General features: G+C 43.4%; 2 protein-coding genes across 2 annotated transcripts in view; both read right to left on the bottom strand.

The window, feature by feature from the left end:
- Positions 1–23463, bottom strand: part of LOC311150091 (intermediate filament protein ON3-like) — a 409178-nt gene that overhangs the window by 170097 nt on the left and 215618 nt on the right. The gene's annotated exons all lie outside the window — the stretch shown is intronic.
- Positions 6584–22521, bottom strand: LOC311149945 (SRSF protein kinase 3-like; the record flags this gene model as incomplete). The annotated part of the gene is made up of 12 exons (XM_084187169.1): positions 6584–6768; positions 6979–7071; positions 7192–7261; positions 7546–7653; positions 8112–8188; positions 8445–8610; positions 8752–8858; positions 8960–9047; positions 9626–9713; positions 9814–9922; positions 10076–10179; positions 22487–22521. 12 exons carry the CDS (start codon positions 22519–22521, stop codon positions 6584–6586), a joined length of 1230 nt encoding a protein of 409 aa, XP_084043295.1.

A 23463-nucleotide genomic window follows, 5' to 3' on the forward strand; every position in this document is an offset into this window, starting at 1 on the left:
AGAGTTCAATCTTTGTTTCATCAGACCAGAGAATCTTGTTTCTCATGGTCTGAGAGTCCTTTAGGTGCCTTTTGGCAAACTCCAAGCGGGCTGTCATGTGCCTTTTACTGAGGAGTGGCTTCTGTCTGGCCACTCTACCATAAAGGCCTGATTGGTGGAGTGCTGCAGAAATGGTTGTCCTTCTGGAAGGTTCTCCCATCTCCACAGAGGAACTCTAGAGCTCTGTCAGAGTGACCAACGGGTTCTTGGTCAGGGCTGCGGCCAGCTCTAGGAAGAGTCTTGGTGGTTCCAAACTTCTTCCATTTAAGAATGATGGAGGCCACTGTGTTCTTGGGGACCTTCAATGCTGCAGACATCTTTTGGTACCCTTCCCCAGATCTGTGCCTCGACACAATCCTGTCTCGGAGCTCTACGGACAATTCCTTCGACCTCATGGCTTGTTTTTTTCTTTCTGACATGCACTGTCAACTGTGGGACCTTATATAGACAGGTGTGTGCCTTTCCAAATCATGTCCAATCAATTGAATTTACCACAGGTGGACTCCAATCAAGTTGTAGTAACATCTCAAGGATGATCAATGGAAACAGGATGCACTTATTTTGGCTCTGTACTCCAGTACTTTGGATTTGAAATGATACAGTTAATGATACAGGTTAAAGTGCAGACTGTCAGCTTTAATTTGAATATTTGAATATTTGAGTATTTGAATCCTCAATAATGATGAGTGAGAACTTTACAGACACACAAATATCATACCCCCCCAAAAATGCTAACCTCCCCTGTTATTGCAATGGTGAGAGGTTATCATGTCTTGGGGGTATGATATTTCTGTGTCTGTAACTTTCTGACTCATCATTATTCACGATTCTTTCAGGACTATCCGTAATCATGGTAGCATCCACATTAATGTAGAAGTGTTTAGAAACATATTCTATTCTTATTTACAATAAAAGTGACTCCAAAATGACACAATACATTATTTACCATTCACTTCAATTGGGCACAATATAATCTGAAACACAACTAAAACAAACAGCAAATGCATCCAACAGGTCTGTAGAGTCCCAAGCTTAGTGTAATCATTGCGTGCTAGGAATTTGGGACCAAATACTAAACTTCTGACTGCTTCAATACACATAAGTGAATTTGTCCAAATACTTTTGGTCCCCTAAAATGTGCTGTAATTTCTAAACGTTTCACCTGATATGTATGAAAATACCCTCATATTAAAACTGACAGTCTGCAATGTAACCTCAGAGGCATTGTATAATTCAAATCCAAAGTGCTGGAGTGCAGAGCCAAAACAACAAAATAAATTGTCACTGTCCCAGTAATGACGGAAGGCACTGTATCTGACATTTTCAAGTAAAATGTGTGAACAAAGTTATAAAGAGAAGGTCAAATTAATATGTTTTACTTACAGAGGAGGCTAGTCTTGATTTGTTCAGGAGCTGCTGATCCTTATCCTGATGACACGTGTTGGACAGGGGCAGTGTATAGAGCATCCCGTGCCCCTCTAACAGGAAGTGAGTCACCAAGGAGGAAGTCAAGGCCATAGAGAATGGAGTCTCCTATGGTGGCATTGAGAAGAGAGCCTCACAAATTCTCACTCTGTCATAACAGTCCGTCATCAGTCTGGTCTTCACTGTGAGGTCCTCTGAGCTACCTACCGCAGTAGGCCTACTGTCAGAGAGAAACAGGTTAAGTCAACACAGCCCTGCTCCCATCAATATTGGCAATTACACAATAGATGGAAGTAGAGCAATCGTAGTCCCATTTACAATGGGAAAAACAAGACGATGTTTGCCTCACATTCCAGCATGACTGACAACAAAAAACACCAGCCTGACATTGATGTGATCGCAGCAGTTGTCTTAGCGGTTGTGATGTTGGTTGGTCTGGGTTGAGGGGTGACTAGTGGTGAACGGGCCTGTCAGAGGGCCACCACACGATCCAGTCCCTTAGACTCTGGGACCGTTTATTTTCCTTTCTCTCAGAGCGAGCTTTGCTGACTGGCCAGGCAGCCTGTGGGAAGACAGACAGACATGCAGACAGACAGACAGGGAACCTAATAAGACAACAGATGTCTGTAAAACTCACTGTATAGACCTACACCTCTTAAACCCTCCCACCTTGTGTCTGTGAATGTGGGTGCACATAATTGTATATGCGTAATAATGTGGCTAAAGGCTTTACAACAATACAGTTCATTGTACAAGAGTGGAAAAAATAAGACATTATTTAGTAGGCCTACATTCTGACACGTTTTTTTCTGGAAATGCCTCACAACAACATACAGTACATGAATTGTATTGTTTCATTATTTCCTGAATTGGTTTCTCGCCTGGCATAAATGTTTAAGCCTATGGCGATGAAGGATCTACCACAATTCTCCTCCCTCACTATAGAGCTCCCACGCTGCATTATATTTTTATTGCAGTCTCAAGCCATATGTACTGTAGCAAATATACACAGAAAAGTACAAAATGTTCCCTTAGAAATCATACTGTGCTTACAGTAGCCTACATACAGTATTGATCCACTAATTTATGCAAGCCCTCACAATTACAGTAATAAGTGCAATAAATGCAACACAGCTCTATAAACTACTTCCTGACAGTTAAACTGTTTCAGACAGGTGAGGTAACCAATGTAATTCTCACTCCATTCAAACCCACTCTCCCATTTCTTAAATGCCTCTGAACACCCTCAGTATCCATGACCATTGAAATGCTATGCTAGTTTAGTTTTCCTCAACAACATAACCCAGTCTCTCCTTAACGACGTCATGACTTCACTCCCAGACAGCTTCTCCGTGTAATTAAATGTGTTGACTTGAGACAATCTCATCCAGAAAGACCTACGCAGTCTGCCTCTGTCACCAAGTCATAATGACGCACCTACAGTCGTATAGTAGACATTGCTCCTTGTGTGGGTGTAATGTGTGTGTGTGTGTGTGTGTGTGTGTTGTCTGCACGTGCATACGTGCATGCGTGTGTTGCGTGCGTGTGTGCATGTGCATGCAAGAAATAGGGAAAGAGAGAGCAAAAGACAGAGAGAAAGAAATAATCCTAGAAAGGCTCTGTGATGAACCACAGTATGCCATGACGGCAGGAAGGATAGCCACAGGAAACCCTAGATAGCCACAGGAAACCCTAGATGGCCACAGGAAACCAGTATGAAAAAAGTATGAAAATGTATGCACTCACTACTGTAAGTCGCTCTGGATAAGAGCGTCTGCTAAATTACTAAAATGTAAATGTAAAATGTAATGACGGGCATTTTACTTATATATGTGCTCCTTCACCCACACAGAGCAGAGGAGAGGAGACTTGTAGACACCACATGGGCCAATCTTAATATTTACAGGGATGCTTGGTTAGCCAGCCAAACCCAAATACCATGAAACAGAAGGTGGAGGGAGAGTGGAAGAAGGGAAAGCAGATCAGTGGCTGGAATGAAAAAAGGAAAAACTAATGGTCAGATGGAATCTATTCATTTTTTTAACTTCATGCCTCAGCCCATTTTTTTGTAGAGTTCACGGGTGGGAAGTAGTCTATAAATACAGACTGTAGAGATGTTGGGTTGTCACTAAGGCATTACAGTAGCTGCAGGTGGATGTGCTCCCTAGTTATCTTAACAAGCACCTTCCCAGCTGTCTTGGTGTGAAGAGTTAGTTGAAGACTTTTCCAAGCGAAACATTTTAATAATTGAAAATCCAGGTTTCTCTTCTTTTGGAGGGAGTTTTTGTCAGTGGATGGTTATGTTGCGTCCGGGGAGTGCGGTCACCTCATCATGGTCATTGCTGTGGACTGCGTTGCTGTCTCTCATCCTCCTATGGAGCTGTGGTCTGTCCCAGGCCTCCATGTATCACTCCAGAGGTATGAACTGCTCTCACACTCTTCTGACAGCTGCTGCTAATTCTGATAACAACAGTGATACCGAATGTTTAATGGAATGGGATCTGATAAAAACATGGCATTTTGAAAGTGGATTTTTTTTTGTGTGTTTTCTTTTGTAGCTTAATGCTGTTCTGCTCACAGTATTTGTACCACTGGCACCCGTGCAAAATCATGGAATCAGACTAGAAAAAAAGGTAACATAGCCTACCTTAGCTCCATATGTTGTTTCAGTGGGATGGCAGAGGACCCCTGCCTGCCCAGGGCTAATGTATGGCTAAACAGTTTCACAGTGACTGGTGCTGCAGGCGATGATGGGACGACTTGCCCTTCTTCTCTATTGTGTTTATCTGACCTTTATCTGGCCTGAAGGGCTCTTCATGTTAGATCTGCTTCTCTCAAGGTGAAACGTTTGTTCCATGAGGCTTTTTGGTCCCAGCCTATTGTCTGTAGGGACAAGAGGAACTCAGCCATGAAGTGTGATCTCAACACTGGAGGGCAAATACAGGATCAAGCCTAAATGTTTCGACCACATCTGTCCTCTCTGGCAAATGAGAACAGTCACTTACCCTTTTTATCTGCAGGTTGTCATTAATCTTTCCCTGGAGGCAGAACTGAGCGATTTCCGCTTGCTGGGCCAGCTGCAAAGTCAAAATTGTCTATATCGTAAAAGTGAAAATGAAAAATAGGTTTTTGGTCTTAATTTAAGGTTAGGGTTAAGCATTAGGGTTAGCACTGTGGTTAATGTTAGGGTTTATGACTTTGTGGATGTGCCAGTTAGTGACCACTCTGCAGAGCTGCTTCCAGGGCAAGATTCATGACAATAAATGCCAACCAACTTTTTATCTCCATTTCATGTCAACAGGTAAATGCACGTACAAAGACAAGCTCTTCAAGGCGGGAGCGTCCTTCCAGAGAGGCTGTGACAAGTGCTTTTGTCACGAGTTTGGCTTCTTCTGCTTTTCGTGAGTAAAACTGTGCCAAATCATGAAATTGTTGTCATAATTGTCCATTTGAAGAAATCAATCATCATGAACAATTGTTTATCGCATCCGGCACATGTTTAATGTTGCATAAAGACCCCATGTCTCGTTTATGTTCTGTAGGCCAAATAAGCCCACGTCGTGGCCTAATAAGTGTCAGCGGCTGATGACAGAGTGTGGCTACAGGGTCGTCTACAAGCACAGCCCAGAGCTGGAGTGTCGGGCCTATAGCTGGATCGGTTGATTATCCAGCATTCTATGCCTCTGTCTGCACAATATATAGACAGCAAGAACTGTCAATATCACCTTCAGAGACGGTTAAATCTACAGTACAGCTTCACATTGATGCAAAATAATTTCCTAATGAAATAAGTGTAATATAGTCTTTCTTCCAGGACCTAATTGCTGTACTTGCATACAGTTCCAGTGTATTGGGTTCAATATAAGTTCATTCAGATAGGGATATTATCTGTTCTGATGTTCACACCCAAAGGCTCTGTTCTATTGTTAATTCTCGCTCAAGAAGGATATTGCTCATGAATGGTTGGTTGTTGTAAAAACATCAGCATCTTTTTGTCTTAAGGAAATGTATATATTTCATATGTATATGCTTGTAAATTAAATGTTATTATTCTTTTTCCATTAAAGATCTCCCTCTTACATAGCCCTGATGTTCTTCTTCCATACACAATATTGTCTTCCAACATAACCTCTAGAATGACATGACCTTCTTCTATTGAAAATCAGACAAAAACAAACCTATTGTCTTAACAGATGGAAAACTATACCTTATGAATAATTATATCAATTTAAAGGTACATTTAGTTTAAAGGTACATTTAGTTTGGATCAAAATGTATTTAATGTGCACTACTAGCACTGACTTTGCTGATACGTTCCTTATTGAGGAAAATGTACTACGACTGTGAAATGTGGTTGTCTCACCTAGCTATCTTAAGATGAATGCACTAACTGTAAGTCACTCTGGATAAGAGTGTCTGCTAAATGACTACAATGTAACGTAAATATAATTCAGTCTGAGCCAGTGAAGCTTGATTATTATTCTGTTGGCGTTGAACAGATCTAGTGAAACAAATCCGGCATCTGGCAAGCAAACACATAACATTTACTCTAGACCTGATCAGAATAATCAACTTACATAACCATGTGACCTCACCGTCTTGGGGAAACTACTAGTAGACGAAAAATAAAAGGCATGCAGGTGTAAGCCCAAAAGAGACAATGGAAACAATCAATTTCTAGCAATACGTGATTTATTGCATGCTGTAAAAAAGAACTGCAAATATACAGTAGCATCATTGGCGCAGTGCACTGTGTGCAGCACAGCTGTGGAAAGTCTAGTCACAAGCTCTATATTTCAGTAAATCATACCACACTTATATAAGTTTATACTTCATACATTCATTACACTTTACAGATCATCAAATGCCCCATACATTTATCAGACAAATCTAGTCTTACTTAATAAATGAACATAAAATAGTACATTTCACAGACATTGGCCTCGAGCAAATTGGCAAAAATGTATACTGTATATCCTTCCCGTAGTCTTAGTGACTCAGCACCACTGTGTTTGTCTCTGCATAACACATTTATATAACACATTTATCTACTAACTTGGTATCAAGTTGGCTCCAGGGGTCCCCATGAGCGGGGCTATCAAGTCTCCAGGGCCAGGGTTCAGGAGCTAAGCCATGGGTGCAGGAGACATTGGGCAGCACTGGCCCTCCTCTCTGGCTGGAAGTCCAACATGTGCAACATGAAGTCAGAGAACAGAGAGGCCTCCTTCAGCATGAAGTGGTATTTCTCCACCAACACCTCATATAGACCCCAGGGCCGCAGCACACCGATACGACGCATGTCCCCTGGGAGAATACATGATAGAGACGGGTAAGACAGAGGAGGTAAATACAAGAGAGCTTTGTGACTTGGAAATAAATTGTAGTCTTTGTATGTTTGTCTTCACTAAAGAAGTACGGTATGATTTGTCAAAATGAGCATCTGCAACATTTACATCAGAGTCCTTTCTCTACGTTGGAACTATTGACGATTTTCAAAGCAAATCCTTCACTCACCTCTGCGATTGAAGTACTCCATGGAATATTTGCCAGACAAGGCTACTGCTGCTGGGACTTTGCCAAGGAGCTCTATTATGTGAGCAATGTGGTCTGGAGGGAACAGAACCAAAACCCCACTGGATAAACAATTATGCAAAAGTCACAAAGTGGACACAATGTTATCTGCACTGAATCCTATGTCAATATTTGTCACGCCTAATATCGACCTACCTTCCTCTAAAGAAAATGTCTTCCCAGCTATGGGCTCAAATAATGAATCCCCAGTGACCAACTCGAAAGCCTAGAATAATAAAAAGAACAATTGAATTGCCTGGAACTATTCTAGAGTGGCATCTATCTACAAAGCTTAGTGCTAGAGGAGTGGGTGAATTTGTCTTGATGTAAAAAGTGCTGGTGGACTGGAAGGGTAACTAAACAGCACAAGAGTTAAGTGATGCAAGTGAATCAGAGGAGACAGGAGATAACATGGTTTTACTTCAGTGAAGCTGTAAACAGATGCAGACTATAAGTGTTGTTGCTGATGTGTTGCTTGTATGGTGGTTGTATGGTGGTTGTCTGTCTTACCATGCAGGCTACACTCCAGATGTCTGCTGGTGGGCCGTAGTCAGAGCCCAATAGAACCTCCAGTGAGCGGTACTGACGGGTCTGGATCTCCTCACAGAAATGTTTGTACTGGAATGTCACACAGAGCAAAGGCACAGTGTGAAATACGGTCCGGACCACAGGGCAGTATCCCACATTAGTTCCTCTTATTTTGTAACCAACTACTGAGTATGAATGGAGCTTCAATAATGGCAACGGTTCATATAGATGTCGGAATTCAGATATGACGTCAATGTTTTAGCACTCTCCACTGAGTTTTGAAACTATGGCGTGCAACATGGTTCCATGCACCACTAAATCAGCACAATCTACTTTTGCGGTTTTTGAAATTGGCTGCTTCTTGGAGCTAAAATTGGGATCATGTTTACTGTGCTAATGACTATACAAAAAAAAGTGTAACATAGAGCAATGTACAATTAGTAAATTAGTAAACAAGGCATTTAGTAAACAAGGCATTTGTAGTAAGTGCATGGGGGCAGCCATTTCAATGCACCTCCACTATTGCTGACTGACTGATCAATACCCACCACCCAACAGGAGCTTCCCAGGTCAGCAATCTTTACTGTGATCTCCTTCAGACTGATGGGAGTCACCAGGTCCTTCTCTGAATAGACAGTAAGAGATAAACAACATACAGGGTTATGATCTGATTGAAACACTTCAACAGCATACTGGACACAGACAACCTGAAGTGGCATACAGTAGAATACACAGTACATCTAAATCTGAAGGTGACATAGAGACCGAATACTAGCCTTGAGTAAAGTGTCATGTGCAGTAAACCGATTCATCATCTGGTCCACTCAGTCATATGACCTTCCAGAGTTCTATAACATCAGTAGCTGAACAGTGAACACTACCTGCTGTGCGCCTTGACTTGGAATCTTTCCGAAGGTATGGACAGGCACTGCCCCCTGCTGTCTGTTTTGGGTTCTGCTCCTCCAAACATAGCAGTATATTCTCAGGCTTGATGTCTGTGTGGATGATTTTACATTGAGTGTGCAGGTAGTCCAACGCCTGAAGAACCTACAGGGAAAGAGTGATCACTGTGAACTCCAAACAACTCCTGCATCAAACTAAAGATGCATCCATTAGTGTAGTGATTTCGATAATGACAGCCCAGCTGTTTCTACTCATCTCATACTATGAACTCTGTCACTCTTTTACCTGAGCAATGACCTGTTTGACCCAAGACAGCGATAGCCCTGGATTTCCAAAACAGATCTGCCAACAGCGAAGGTCTGGTCCCAGCAGCTCCAGCACTAGGCATACGTCTACACACAGGAGGTCAAGGAACCAAACACACTCCCTATGGTGTCATATTTTGCTGCAGGTTTGTGTGTGTGTCATGGCTATACAGTCTGAGGAAGGATACGGACCCCATTGACCCCAGCTATCTTGAAATCATCCAGCAGTTGGACTATCCTCCGACTTTGGAGGTGTCGAGCAGTGGGACCACTGGCCTGAGGGGGAGAGGGGCAGAGGAGGGTGAGAGAGGTCAGAGTCAGGGTCCGGACTCTACTGGTCGAGTACTTGTTTAAATAGAGAGAGATGGGTCTGTATGAGACAAGAGAGAAAAATAATGAACCATGAAATCATGGGGTGGATGTGAACAAGTGGCAGTGACATAAATAACATGTGGACTTAGAGTAAAATTAGTTATTCATGTATGCCCTATTACCCTTAGAGAGGTGTTAGGGGGTGAGGATGAGAAAGTGATAGAGGAAGCAGTAAATAAACTAAGGTGAGAAATCAGAGAGAGAGAGAGAGAGAGAGAGAGAGAGAGAGAGAGAGAGAGAGAGAGAGAGAGAGAGAGAGAGAGAGAGAGAGAGAGAGAGAGAGAGAGAGAGAGAGAGAGAGAGAGAGAGAGAGAGAGAGAGAGAGAGAGAGAGAGAGAGAGAGAGAGAGAGAGAGAGAGAGAGAGAGAGAGAGAGAGAGAGAGAGAGAGAGAGAGAGAGAGAGAGAGAGAGAGAGAGAGAGAGAGAGAGAGAGAGAGAGAGAGAGAGAGAGAGAGAGAAGAGAGACAAGAAGGGAGACTCACACAGCGTAGCAGAGTCAATTCATCTTGCCCAGCCTGTGTGAATCCTTCTCCACTCTTCAAAACCTTCACGGCCACTCGCCTGCCCAACCTGCACATACAGAAACTCTTTTACTCACACTGGAGCTTTTCCTACATGCCAAGAAGAAGATATTTGAGTAAATGCTCACACAGCAACATAGTGAATGAACCTGAGGTCCAAGCAGAGCCATACAGTGGAGAAGTATCCCCAGCCCAACTTAGACAGAACCTGGTATCTCCTGTTGAAGGTGTCTCCAATGTGAACAGGGTGGTACCCCCCTATTGAAACACACAGGATGATAGAAAATAGTAATTACACCAGCAACTACTGTATTTACTGTATTGAAACAGACTATGTGTATGCTGGAAGGGAGTTTATAGGACAGCAAGACATGTAAGGAGAAAGACAGAGTGAGTAGACCCATATCAAACCATGGCAGTATTCTCGGGGGTCCTCTCTGTCCAGTGACTCCTCTGGCCCCAGCTGTTCCAAACGACTCAGCTTATCAAGTCCATTGGAGGTCCCAGGTTTACAGCTGCAAAAAACACACACACATGCCAATACACTTACACACAGAGAAATACTGTAAACATACTGTACACACTGTCAGCATATCTGATCCCACACAGGGCAGAGATGTGACCCCTCTGTGTCTAAGTCAGTGTCGGGTTGCTGGGAGCAGACAGGGAGAGACTACTTTTAGACATTTCCCTGGCTGTTCACATGGATACCCAGCCAGCGGGACTCAGAATGGGTCTCATACATGTAACAGACATGCCACTATAGTCTACAGCCAAATGGACTACATGTACTTCACTGTGACCCTATAAAATATCCTACGGTCAAATTCAATAGGATATGCTGTATCAGGTTAGTGTACTATAAATATTGTCTTGTGTAGATCTGTCCATTATTGCTCCTTTTCTGAATCATGTATTTACTGTCAAATATCCTCTCCAGGAAAGTCTCTCAGAATGTTGTGGCTCCAGTTTAGAGCGTGGATATTGGCCCAGTGTGAAACTCTAAACTGTCATTCACCTCCACAGGCACTAAAATAATGCACACATTCTCATTGTGTGCCAGACAAGCTATACATGGAGACCCTGCCTCTTTGGCCATGGAAAAAAAGGTTAGGGTCAAGCTATAAATTGGTTTCCCTTTACCGAGGCCAACAACTAGTATGGGTACCAGACTTTTTAGCTAACATTCCACTCCTTGCCTCTCCATGTAATTGCCAAAAAGACTGGCAATGTCAACGTTCAAAATGCAGCTGGATTTATGGCGGAGTTGGTCATTGGTTGTTGGAAATAACATTATTTTTCCATAAAAATAGAATTAGAATTATAACAAAGTCAAAAATAAACATTTAGCTGTTTACTAGGCAAGTTCTTGTATTTTGAGGCTTAAAATCAAACCAAACAGGTTTTTTGGTTGGAATTAAAGTATGTATTTAGTTTGAGCTAGCAACTTTTGACAGACTGGTATTGTCTGGACTAACAAAAAACGGTTGCTTAGCAACCAGATACAAACGTGTTCTGTGGAGGAATAAATGTGATCCAGTTCCAATTAAATGATAATGGCCGAGAAGCAGGTGTTTGGAGGATATATTGGCACGGGTATTTTTCGTCTTAGGCCGGCAAACCGTGCCAATTTATCCTCCAAATACGGGTTTTGAGGGCATTATCACTTTTATACAACTGGTTACTAAAATATTCAAATAATGATTGACAATTTTCAATTCCAACCACAAAACCTGTTTTGTTTGATTTTAAGCCTAAAAATTCAAGAACTTGCCTAGTTAACAGCTAAATGTTTGTTTTTGACTTTGTTTTAATTCTAATTCTATTTTTAGGGAAAAATAATGTTATTTCCAACAACCAATGACCAACTCCGCCATAAATCCAGCTGCATTTTGAATATTGACATTGCCTAAAGGCCAGTCTTTTTGGCAATGACATGGAGAGGCAAGGAGTGGAAACGTTATGTTGATGAATTTATTCATACTATTTCAGCCTTCCACAAGATATAGTCCCGACATAAATCTAGGGTTGCTACCCAAGCTGGCTGGTCGTTCGTTCTATCTGTTCGGTTGCTAGAGACGCAACCCAGTCGTTCAGTCTTTTTGTTCTGTATCTATGGACACGACCCAGTCGTTTGTTCTAAATGTTCCATTGCCATACTGGCTGGCAACGTTCTTATCCCTTGCTTGCTAGCTAGCCAACTACGGCTAACTTACAGTCACTTCAAAAAGTGCAGCCAGAATAACAGAATAGTAGCTAAATTTGCATTTGTTTAAGCTGTTTTCTAGAGACATTTATTTGGATACATCCATAACAATGGCATAGAAAATGTGCTCACTCATCAGGACACTGTTGTTCAGAGGAGCTTGCCAACAACACAGCTAACACAATCACTTCAAACTGAAGCTGGAAAGATGGCAAACTAGCTGCACTTTATTTAATTTGACCTTTTTTCAATTGACATTTCTTTGTATATATCCATAAAAATTATGCCAGCTGATTCATGATTTTGACTGGCTGAGAAACGCTGCCTGCCTGCCTGTCTGTCTGTCTTGTCCCAATTCCCGACCCCTACACGTTCATTACTATGGGACAGCTGGAGATGGAATTTGAATATTGAAACAATGTTGCAAATGTCGGAGAGACAGACAGCAAGGTTTATACAAATCTCTGCTGTTGAAAACTAAATGTTAGTCTAAAAGAAATGTGAGATAATGTCTAGATGCTTTTTATAGTGGACATCAAGTTGATAAATTGCTTGGCTGGGCTGATGAGACAGTGGATCGCACAGTCAGATGGAACAGAGTAAATACGTATTTTAACGTCATAGATTTAGCCTGTGGTAACTTGTGGAATAGACACTGGCTGGAATGCGGTTTTAACCAATCAGCATTCAGGATAAGACCCACCCATTGTATAATATTTGGATAATCCTTGTGATTGGAGGATAGCTGTGAGGGTTATCGAATCAGGATCAGCTCCTCTGTTCTCCTCAAGCTCATTAATGATAGAATGTTCATTTTTGAAGATGGCAGAAAGGCCGGTCTCTTTGTCAATGACAAGAAGTGGCAAGGAGTGGAATGTTAGCTAAAGAGACTGGCACCAGGCTAGCTAACAACCACACACAGGGTTAATATCCTCTGATTAAGACCTGTTCCTCTAAAAAATTCCTTATAAAAAAATTGTTGAATGCAACAGGTACAAAGCTTCCACTCATTGACTTTGTGACTCGCTATGAGCAACAGGTGAGTCTCACTGACAAGTCAGTGGGCAGCCAGGTTACAGGTTGAGAGGTGCACCTTTCAACAAGTAATAATCATGTCAGTGTACTGTTCTAGATCTGGCATACTTAAAGTGAGAACAGATGATACTTACATTTTTTGAGCCACCTGTACAGAAGTCTGAGCTGAGCACGTATTCCTCTCCATGACTGAATAGGACAGAGCCTGTAGATAGTGGGACTCTGAATGGCTGTAACCAGTCAGCAGTGTTTATGTATGAAGAGCCGGCCAGGTCTAAACATGGAAATCCCCAACCCCCCAACTCTCTCTCTGTCCTTCTCTTTCACTCTTTATTCCCTTCACCCCCCACTCTGTGGTATATCTCTCCACAGCTGTGAGAGGGTAGAAGGAAGAGGAAATGACAGCTGTGTGGGGTTACTGGGGAGTTTAACGACCCCAGTCCAACAGTTCATGATCTCACAGGAATGCCAGGGCACCCCTTTTTCACCATGTGCAAATACCTGTACAGTATGATATATCAAAACAAGTAATAATAATAACAACTTTATTTGTACATCGCTTTTCAATACAAGTAACAAAATGCTTCACCTCATAAAATAATAAAATTAGATAAAAGTACTAACAAAGAAACAAAGACAGGAGGAAGGAGAATGAAAAACATAAATTGAAATCATAAATTGAAAATCATAAATTTTAATTATACATTAAAAGCATCTTTATATATGTGTGTCTTCAGCAGGGATTTAAAAAGAGGCACAAGCCTGATCTCCTCTGGCAAACCATTGCAAAGTCTAGGGGCCCTAATGGCAAATGCCCAGTCTCCTTTCATTTTCAACCTAGACTTTGGAATGGTCAACAGTGCCCTGCCTATCTCAGGCTGCGTCCAGGCTCGTATGGAGATAAAATATCTGAGATATAGGATGGGGCTAAACCAAGCCTTAACGTGATTAATAAAATATTTAAATCTATTTTAAAAGTGACTGGTAGCCAGTGTAGAGAAGCTAAAATAGGTGTGTTTAAATACACAAGTACGCACACACACACGCACATCATATGCTGCTGCAACTCTGTCCTTCATTTCACTCTTATTATCTCCTGATGCCTAGTCACTTTACCCTGCCTTCATGTAAATATCTACCTCAAATACCTCATACTCCTGCACATTTACCTGGTACTGGTACTCCCGGTATATAGCTCCATTCTTGTTTTTTTTATTCCTCTGTTACAATTGTTTTATTATTATTTTTTTAAAACTCTGCATCGTTGGGAAGGGCTCGTAAGCAAGCATTTCACAGTTAAGTCTACAGTCAATGATCCATTGTATTTGGCGCACGTGACTAATACGATTTGATTTGATTTCATATGGTTACATTTTCTGGTGCCTGTTAAAAACTGAGCTGCAGAATTTTGAACTAACTGTAGACGATGGAATGATTCCTGACTGAGACATGTATACAAAGAGTTACAGTAATCTAGGCATGAGGAAATAAAAGCACCTAGCACAAGAGTATTGCACAGGACACTGACAAGTTTGGCTGTACACTGCATTAGATTTGTCCTTCTATTGTGCAGTCATCAAGAGCTTTATCTAATGATACAATATAGCTATATCTGATTTGATCTAATTAGGCACGGTAAAAGTAGATGTCTCAAAAATCCTAAGATTATATGGGCTATATCAAATGAGACAAGGGAACTTGTGTCATTGAGTTCACTTGTGTGCCAGTTGCTGGATGACCTACGGTGGGAAGTCCAGTCAGTGGGAAGCAACACTTCTTACACTTCCATCAGTATGTTTCCACACCATCCGTGGAATTGGAGAGAGGGTAAAAATATCCACGGTCACGATACAGAGGAGAGCAGGGTGAGGTCTAAGGCTCTGCTCTTTGTGATTAATACTGTTAACACTCTGCTCCAACGCCACCCGAAGACACTTCAGAAACCGCAAGGCTCAAAGCGATAAGATGAGAAAAAGTTGATGGATTGGAGAGAAAGAGGCCCCAGTTCCAGATTGCTTTCACTAACCTACACGACGGGCGTGACTCTGTTTAAACGGTCCTAGGTGACTTATGACCTTACTTATTGGGACATTTGTGTCCTTCTGCTGTAGACCTAAATCAGGGCGAGAGAAGCTTAAAAAAGATTACAGTGGGCGTAACCTAGATATTATATAGGCACAGGAGAGATGATTAATAGGTGCAACACTTATTGATGACGTTGCAGAGAGTGATCCATGTGCTTAAGACCAAATAAACAATACTTTTACATGAAAATACACAATGTCATAACCATAGAAATACAATATATGTGGTCAAAGGCCGGGAAAATATCAACAACAACGTGAGCTACAGGAGATATGTCTGGGACATCAACATGTTGCCAAATTGCGGTCAGCTCGCCATGTTCCTGTCCGAGCGTTACGAAACGCTTTTGCAAAATCAATGCGACATCAATTAGACATTATCGGCAACAAATGTTTCAAAGCACTCAACATGTTTTTAGTAAGGGGTATAAGGCATGAGAACCCGGGGATTATCGTGTGAATAACACCCCGACTAACAGCCAAGATCCACTATCGACGATGCGGGCGATGAAACAACAGAATCCCCATTACATTTTCAATAGAGGGAAGCGAAGTGGGCTGGGGCATTGAGCGATGCAAGCATGGGCGAGGGAGTGTGAACAGGGCGGGACCTAAGTTGCCGAAAGCAAACACTCTGCTATCTCTCAGCGCGATTTACCAATCAAAGCTCACTATAGCTGTTGATACCTAGCATGCTTGCAAGCACCCACGAGGGCAAAGATAGTGTGGCTATCCGAATTATCAAGGTTAGTGGATCACGGCCATAAGGGCTGTTCTTATGCCCGACGTAAAGTGGAGTCCGGGCAAAAGCCAGTCCGTAGTTCTGAGATTCTGAAGTTGCTAGCCAAACGGGCTGGTCGTCCATGCTATTGGCATGGTTGCCAGCCAAGCGGACTGGTCGTCCATTCAAAGCAAAGAATGTTGCTATGCTGGCTAGCTCCTTCTCATTTGCTAGCTAACCAACTAAATCTAGCACACAATTACATCCAAGCAGCTGAAATGACAGCAAACTATGTGCATTTTCGATAGTTTTACATTTGTTTCTATTGCCATTTCTTTGGATAGATCCATTATAATGATCCTGATAAATGAATTCGCCTGGCTCAGAGAAGCTGTCAGTCTCGCCCGAACACGTTCGTTCATTCTCTATGGCACAGTGGAGATCGCAAAAATAAATTATGCAACATTGTTGGAGAAGCAGGCAGCAAGGTTTGGACAAACACCAACTGTTGCAAACCAATATATAGGCTAGAAGCATGGGGAATAATGTTTTTTTTTCCAGGTGAGGTGAAGTTCATGAATTGCCTGGCATGGCTGTGGGGAAGTGGAAATTTAATTCAAATGGAACTGTCAAAATTACCCGGGGATTGACCCGGTGAATAACTCCCTGCTATCAACCAATAAGTATCCAGGATCCAAACAATCCGTTTTATATAAAACAACCACTCTTCTCTTTTGTTTAAATTAAGAATTCAATAGCAGAGTATTTGAATGTTATTTGGAGAGTAGCTGGTTTAATGTAGCCCCATATACAGTGGGGGAAAAAGTATTTAGTCAGCCACCAATTGTGCAAGTTCTCCCACTTAAAAAGATGAGAGAGGCCTGTAATTTTCATCATAGGTACACGTCAACTATGACAGACAAAATGAGAATTTCTTTCTCCAGAAAATCACATTGTAGGATTTTTTATGAATTTATTTGCAAATTATGGTGGAAAATAAGTATTTGGTCAATAACAAAAGTTTCTCAATACTTTGTTATATACCCTTTGTTGGCAATGACACAGGTCAAACGTTTTCTGTAAGTCTTCACAAGGTTTTCACACACTGTTGCTGGTATTTTGGCCCATTCCTCCATGCAAATCTCCTCTAGAGCAGTGATGTTTTGGGGCTGTCGCTGGGCAACACAGACTTTCAACTCCCTCCAAAGATTTTCTATGGGGTTGAGATCTGGAGACTGGCTAGGCCACTCCAGGACCTTGAAATGCTTCGTTGCCTGGGCGGTGTGTTTGGGATCATTGTCATGCTAAAAGACCCAGCCACGTTTCATCTTCAATGCCCTTGCTGATGGAAGGAGGTTTTCACTCAAAATCTCACGATACATGGCCCCATTCATTCTTACCTTTACACGGATCAGTCGTCCTGGTCCCTTTGCAGAAAAACAGCCCCAAAGCATGATGTTTCTACCCCCATGCTTCACAGTAGGTATGGTGTTCTTTGGATGCAACTCAGCATTCTTTGTCCTCCAAACACGACGAGTTGAGTTTTTACCAAAAAGTTCTATTTTGGTTTCATCTGACCATATGACATTCTCCCAATCCTCTTCTGGATCATCCAAATGCACTCTAGCAAACTTCAGACGGGCCTGGACATGTACTGGCTTAAGCAGGGGGACACGTTTTGCACTGCAGGATTTGAGTCCCTGGCGGCGTAGTGTGTTACTGATGGTAGGCTTTGTTACTTTGGTCCCAGCTCTCTGCAGGTCATTCACTAGGTCCCCCTGTGTGGTTCTGGGATTTTTGCTCACCGTTCTTGTGATCATTTTGACCCCACGGGGTGAGATCTTGCATGGAGCCCCAGATCGAGGGAGATTATCAGTGGTCTTGTATGTCTTCCATTTCCTAATAATTGCCCCCACAGTTGATTTCTTCAAACCAAGCTGCTTACCTATTGCAGATTCAGTCTTCCCAGCCTGGTGCAGGTCTACAATTTTGTTTCTGGTGTCCTTTGACAGCTCTTTGGTCTTGGCCATAGCGGAGTTTGGAGTGTGACTGTTTGAGGTTGTGGACAGGTGTCTTTTATACTGATAACAAGTTCAAACAGGTGCCATTAATACAGGTAACGAGTGGAGGACAGAGGAGCCTCTTAAAGAAGAAGTTACAGGTCTGTGAGAGCCAGAAATCTTGCTTGTTTGTAGGTGACCAAATACTTATTTTCCACCATAATTTGCAAATAAATTCATTAAAAATCCTACAATGTGATTTTCTGAATTTTTTTTCTCAATTTGTCTGTCATAGTTGACGTGTACCTATGATGAAAATTACAGGCCTCTCTCATCTTTTTAAGTGGGAGAACTTGCACAATTGGTGGCTGACCAAATACTTTTTTTCCCCACTGTAAGGTTGTTTGGCAGCCTACATCTGCCCCACCTCTGGACCGGGGTCATATACAGTGGGGGGAAAAAGTATTTAGTCAGCCACCAATTGTGCAAGTTCTCCCACTTAAAAAGATGAGAGAGGCCTGTAATTTTCATCATAGGTACACGTCAACTATGACAGACAAAATGAGGGAAAAAAATCCAGAAAATCACATTGTAGGATTTTTAATGAATTTATTTGCAAATTATGGTGGAAAATAAGTATTTGGTCAATAACAAAAGTTTCTCAATACTTTGTTATATACCCTTTATTGGCAATGACACAGGTCAAACGTTTTCTGTAAGTCTTCACAAGGTTTTCACATACTGCAGCTGGTACTTTGGCCCATTCCTCCATGCAGATCTCCTCTAGAGCAGTGATGTTTTGGGGCTGTCGCTGGGCAACACAGACTTTCAACTCCCTCCAAAGATTTTCTATGGTGTTGAGATCTGGAGACTGGCTAGGCCACTCCAGGACCTTGAAATGTATCTTACGAAGCCACTCCTTCATTGCCTGGGCGGTGTGTTTGGGATCATTGTCATGCTGAAAGACCCAGCCACGTTTCATCTTCAATGCCCTTGCTGATGGAAGGAGGTTTTCACTCAAAATCTGACGATACATGGCCCAATTCATTCTTTCCTTTACACAGATCAGTCGTCCTGGTCCCTTTGCAGAAAAACAGCCCCAAAGCATGATGTTTCCACCCCCATGCTTCACAGTATGTATGGTGTTCTTTGGATGCAACTCAGCATTCGTTGTCCTCCAAACACGACGAGTTGAGTTTTGACCAAAAAGTTCTATTTTGGTTTCATCTGACCATATGACATTCTCCCAATCCTCTTCTGGATCATCCAAATGCACTCTAGCAAACTTCAGATGGGCCTGGACATGTACTGGCTTAAGCAGGGTCACACGTCTGGCCCTGCTGGATTTGAGTCCTGGCGGCGTAGTGTGTTACTGATGGTAGGCTTTGTTACTTTGGTCCCAGCTCTCTGCATGTCATTCACTAGGTCCCCCCGTGTGGTTCTGGGATTTTTGCTCACCGTTCTTGTGATCATTTTGACCCCACGGGGTGAGATCTTGCGTGGAGCCCCAGATCGAGGGAGATTATCAGTGGTCTTGTATGTCTTCCATTTCCTAATAATTGCTCCCACAGTTGATTTCTTCAAACCAAGCTGCTTACCTATTGCAGATTCAGTCTTCCCAGCCTGGTGCAGGTCTACAATTTTGTTTCTGGTGTCCTTTGACAGCTCTTTGGTCTTGGCCATAGCGGAGTTTGGAGTGTGACTGTTTGAGGTTGTGGACAGGTGTCTTTTATACTGATAACAAGTTCAAACAGGTGCCATTAATACAGGTAACGAGTGGAGGACAGAGGAGCCTCTTAAAGAAGAAGTTACAGGTCTGTGAGAGCCAGAAATCTTGCTTGTTTGTAGGTGACCAAATACTTATTTTCCACCATAATTTGCAAATAAATTCATTAAAAATCCTACAATGTGATTTTCTGGAGAAAAAAAATCTCAATTTGTCTGTCATAGTTGACGTGTACCTATGATGAAAATTACAGGCCTCTCTCATCTTTTTAAGTGGGAGAACTTGCACAATTGGTGGCTGCCCAGGAATCATTTTGCTAACTGGGCAACACTTTCTAGCTCTAGACAGATCTGTTTGAGGGGTCATCATAACCTCTTTGTTGCATTCTGTTACTCTGGGTGAATTTACTTTAGGCTGAATATTCTTGTTCTACTGTAAACAGAATTCACCAACCTATTCAGTCTTTATAATTCCAGCTGCCACAGTTTTAGCCTTTCATTTATGGCCCGCAATGGAGTGAGTTACGGCCTAACCTTGGCACAGCATAAGCTGTAAAGCCTCAGTCAGCCATTAGTGCTGCTTTTCCAATGTGTGGGAAGAGTAGCCGTCCCACAAGGGCTCAGCTGTAGCTTATGTTAACTGAGACGCAAATGTGATGCGGAGAGTTTGAAAATTGGGTCAGAAGGGGATGCATATCAAATAAAAGTTGGATTTCATTGGTATCACATAAACCTTTTTACTAGCCATGTTAAAATATTAACTGAAACTGAGATAAATGTTAAGCTCCCATAAAGACAGGGGCGTGCTCCTCAGTACTTGGTAGGAACCAAAATGTTCCCTGTAAACATTGGGAGGCTACACTATAGCTACGGTCTAAAACTTAGGAATGTGCAATAAACATCTGGTTAATGTTTAATATATCTCACCTTTCTGTATGCCTATTGCAAAAGCAAAAACATGTAAATGATCACTTCTCTATAGATGTGCTGCTACTGTACTGTAACTGTACTACAAATGCTACTGGACTAAATCCAAACATGGTACGGCAACTAGAGAGAGAAAACCTGTTACTTCTCATAGACACCAGCAGGGAGTACAACAGGCCAGGCCCCCTAGACTTATCTGACCCACCAACCTTCCCCTCTAAACCCCAAGGTCTTCATTAGCACAACCTCACTGACCTGCATTCATTTGATGTGACACTTTTTCCGCTTTTGAATACAAACACTGAACCTCTTGGCCCTTGTTAGAGGGGAGTGAAGCACATGGCACTGAGGACTTGCTGCCAAGGCTATCTGGTTTTCATGAGCTCCACTTAAACCACTTCATCACACCAGTCACCAGACAGGCATACTGTAAATGCCATCTAGTACAGAATATCTTGGCTTCAACAGCAGAATGATTGGCTGGAAGTACAGCATAATAAATAGAGCAATCTGAAGATTATTGGAAAAACACCATTTACTGTAAACCATCTGCCAACATGAAGCCACACAACTCACATTTTGAGTCAATGGCATAAGTAGTGTGCTGTAATTGTTATGTATGGTACGACGTGCTGTACGTCGTACTGTACGTTGTTATGGTTTACGACAGTGTGCTGCTTTACGGATGAATGGGTTGTCAGAATGTGTGGCACATGTCATTAAACGACAGAGTGATGTACAATGTGAAACTGTGCAGATGTCCGTTCTTCTACAGCTAGGCTAGATATAACATTGGCGACGAAGATGGCTGAATTCAGTTTACCACCGCCAGCACCATTCCTTGCCGTGCCTGGCGAACCTCCAGTCCCGTGGAATAACTGGCTTGAAAGTTTTAACACTTATCTCGAAGCTATGGACTTTTCTACAATCTCCGACAAGCGGAGGACAGCACTGCTCCGTCACTGCCTTGGTACAGAGGGACAGAGGATTTTCAGAGCGCTTGGATCGGCTCCTACATTCACTGCTGCAGTCAGCCTCCTACGGAAGCACTTCGCCGGGAAAGAGCGAGTGCTCCTCCGACGCTACCGGCTACGGAAGAGACACCAACGGCCGGGTGAGTCCATTCAAAGCTACGTGGCTAATCTGAGGGATTTGGCTAGCTCTTGTAACTACGGGACACTTCAGGACGAGATCATCAGGGATCAGTTGATAGAGGGGACGTTATGTGAAAAGACAAGGGAGAAACTGCTTTTGGAATCGGATAATTTACAACTAGATGGAGCTATTAAAATAGCACTCCAGGTTGAAGCGGCGTTGGAATGCTCTTCTATGCTAACAGACAGCTCTGCAGCATACACTCGGCCTCCAGCCATTCTCACACAGCAGCTTCAGCCCGAGCAGGCGCACTACAACGATCACGCGCTGCGCACGCCCTCCCACGTCGATAGCTGCATGGACACAGACACCGGCATGCCCATGCAGCAGGCACACAGACAAACAAACAGAAGTAGCTGTGGCAACTGTGGGGCTAGCTCTCACAATTCAAGGGCTTCAAACTGCCCAGCCCGTGGGAAAATATGCAAGAACTGTTCAAAATACAATCACTTTGCGAAAGTGTGTCGTTCTGCCCCTGCTACTAGCTCCACCCAGAACAGGCCCTTCGTTTCATCTCACTCTCAACATGAACACACGGAAATCCGAACCGTCTCCACCAACCATGTGTCATTCAGGACATGCACTGCGCAGCTGGGTGAGGTGGGTTTGCCTTTGCTGCTGGATACTGCCGCTGCGGTGTCGTTGCTCAACCTTGCCACTTACTACAAGTTTTTCAGTCACCTACCACTCCAACAGCCCTCCACTGCCCTGTGTGGGTACGGTAGATCCAAGATAGACATTGTAGGCACCCTCCAGGTCCCAGTACACTACGGCACCAAACATCTGCCATCATTCACATTTCATGTTGCAAAGCAGGGTGCCAACCTCCTGGGCCTCGACCTCTTCACATGCTTGGGATTCACACTGAGAGATGACAGTGGGTCAGCTATCTACCAGGTTAGCTGCACATGGCAACAGAACTGGCCGACTCTGTTTGATGGACTGGGCTGCCTCACAGCCTTTACTCACAGGCCCCTAGTGAATCCGGAAGTGACCCCAGTCATGCAGCCCCTGCGGCGCATTCCCTTTGCACTGCGTGATGACGTCACAAAAGATCTCCAGTCACAGTTGGATGCAGGCATCATTGAGCCAGTAAACGCTGCCCCCTGGATTTCAAACTTGGTCATTGCAACCAAAAAGTCAGGTGGAATCCGGACCTGTGTGGATCTCCGTGCTGTGAACAAGGCCGTTGTCCCGGATAAGTACCCCTTGCCTACAGCTGAGGAGCTGACCGCACAATTCCATGGCTCCACGATCTTCACGAAGCTTGACCTTCGTCAGGGTTATCTTCAGGTACCCCTCCATGCAGCTAGCAGAGACCTCATGGCCTTTGTCACACATGCTGGCATGTTCAGATATACACGCATGCCTTTTGGACTTAGCTCCGCCCCCAGCTGCTTCCAGAAGGTGATGAGCACCATCCTCGCTGGAATACCTGGGGTGGCGGTCTATCTGGATGACATCGTGGTCCACGGCCCTGACCTCCACATCCATGATTATCGACTCCACAGAGTATTCAGTGCTCTACTGCGGAACAACCTGACCCTTAACGGTGGAAAGTGCACCTTTGCAGCTCCAGCCGTCGAGTTTGTGGGCTTCCGCCTGTCGGCCAAAGGCATTGCCCCACTCATGTCGAACATTGAAGCCGTCCACCGGATCCCAGAACCGACCTCAGCCTCTCAGGTGGCCTCATTCTTGGGCATGACAGCTTACTACCTCCGGTTTCTGCCCCACTACTCGCAGACCACAGCGCCCCTTCGCCAGCTCCTCAAGAAGGATGAGCCATGGGCCTGGACGGCGGCCTGCTCAGACGCGGTCCCCTCACTGAAGAGCCAGCTCACCACAGCCCCAGTCTTGGCTCACTTTGACCCCGTCTGCCCCACCATTGTCACATGTGACGCCTCAGCTGGAGCACTAGGAGCTGTCCTCTCACAGCTGCAGAATGG

The sequence above is a fragment of the Coregonus lavaretus genome (genome assembly GCF_964263955.1).
Source record: "Coregonus lavaretus genome assembly, chromosome: 22".
In the NCBI taxonomy this organism is placed as follows: Eukaryota; Metazoa; Chordata; class Actinopteri; order Salmoniformes; family Salmonidae; genus Coregonus; species Coregonus lavaretus.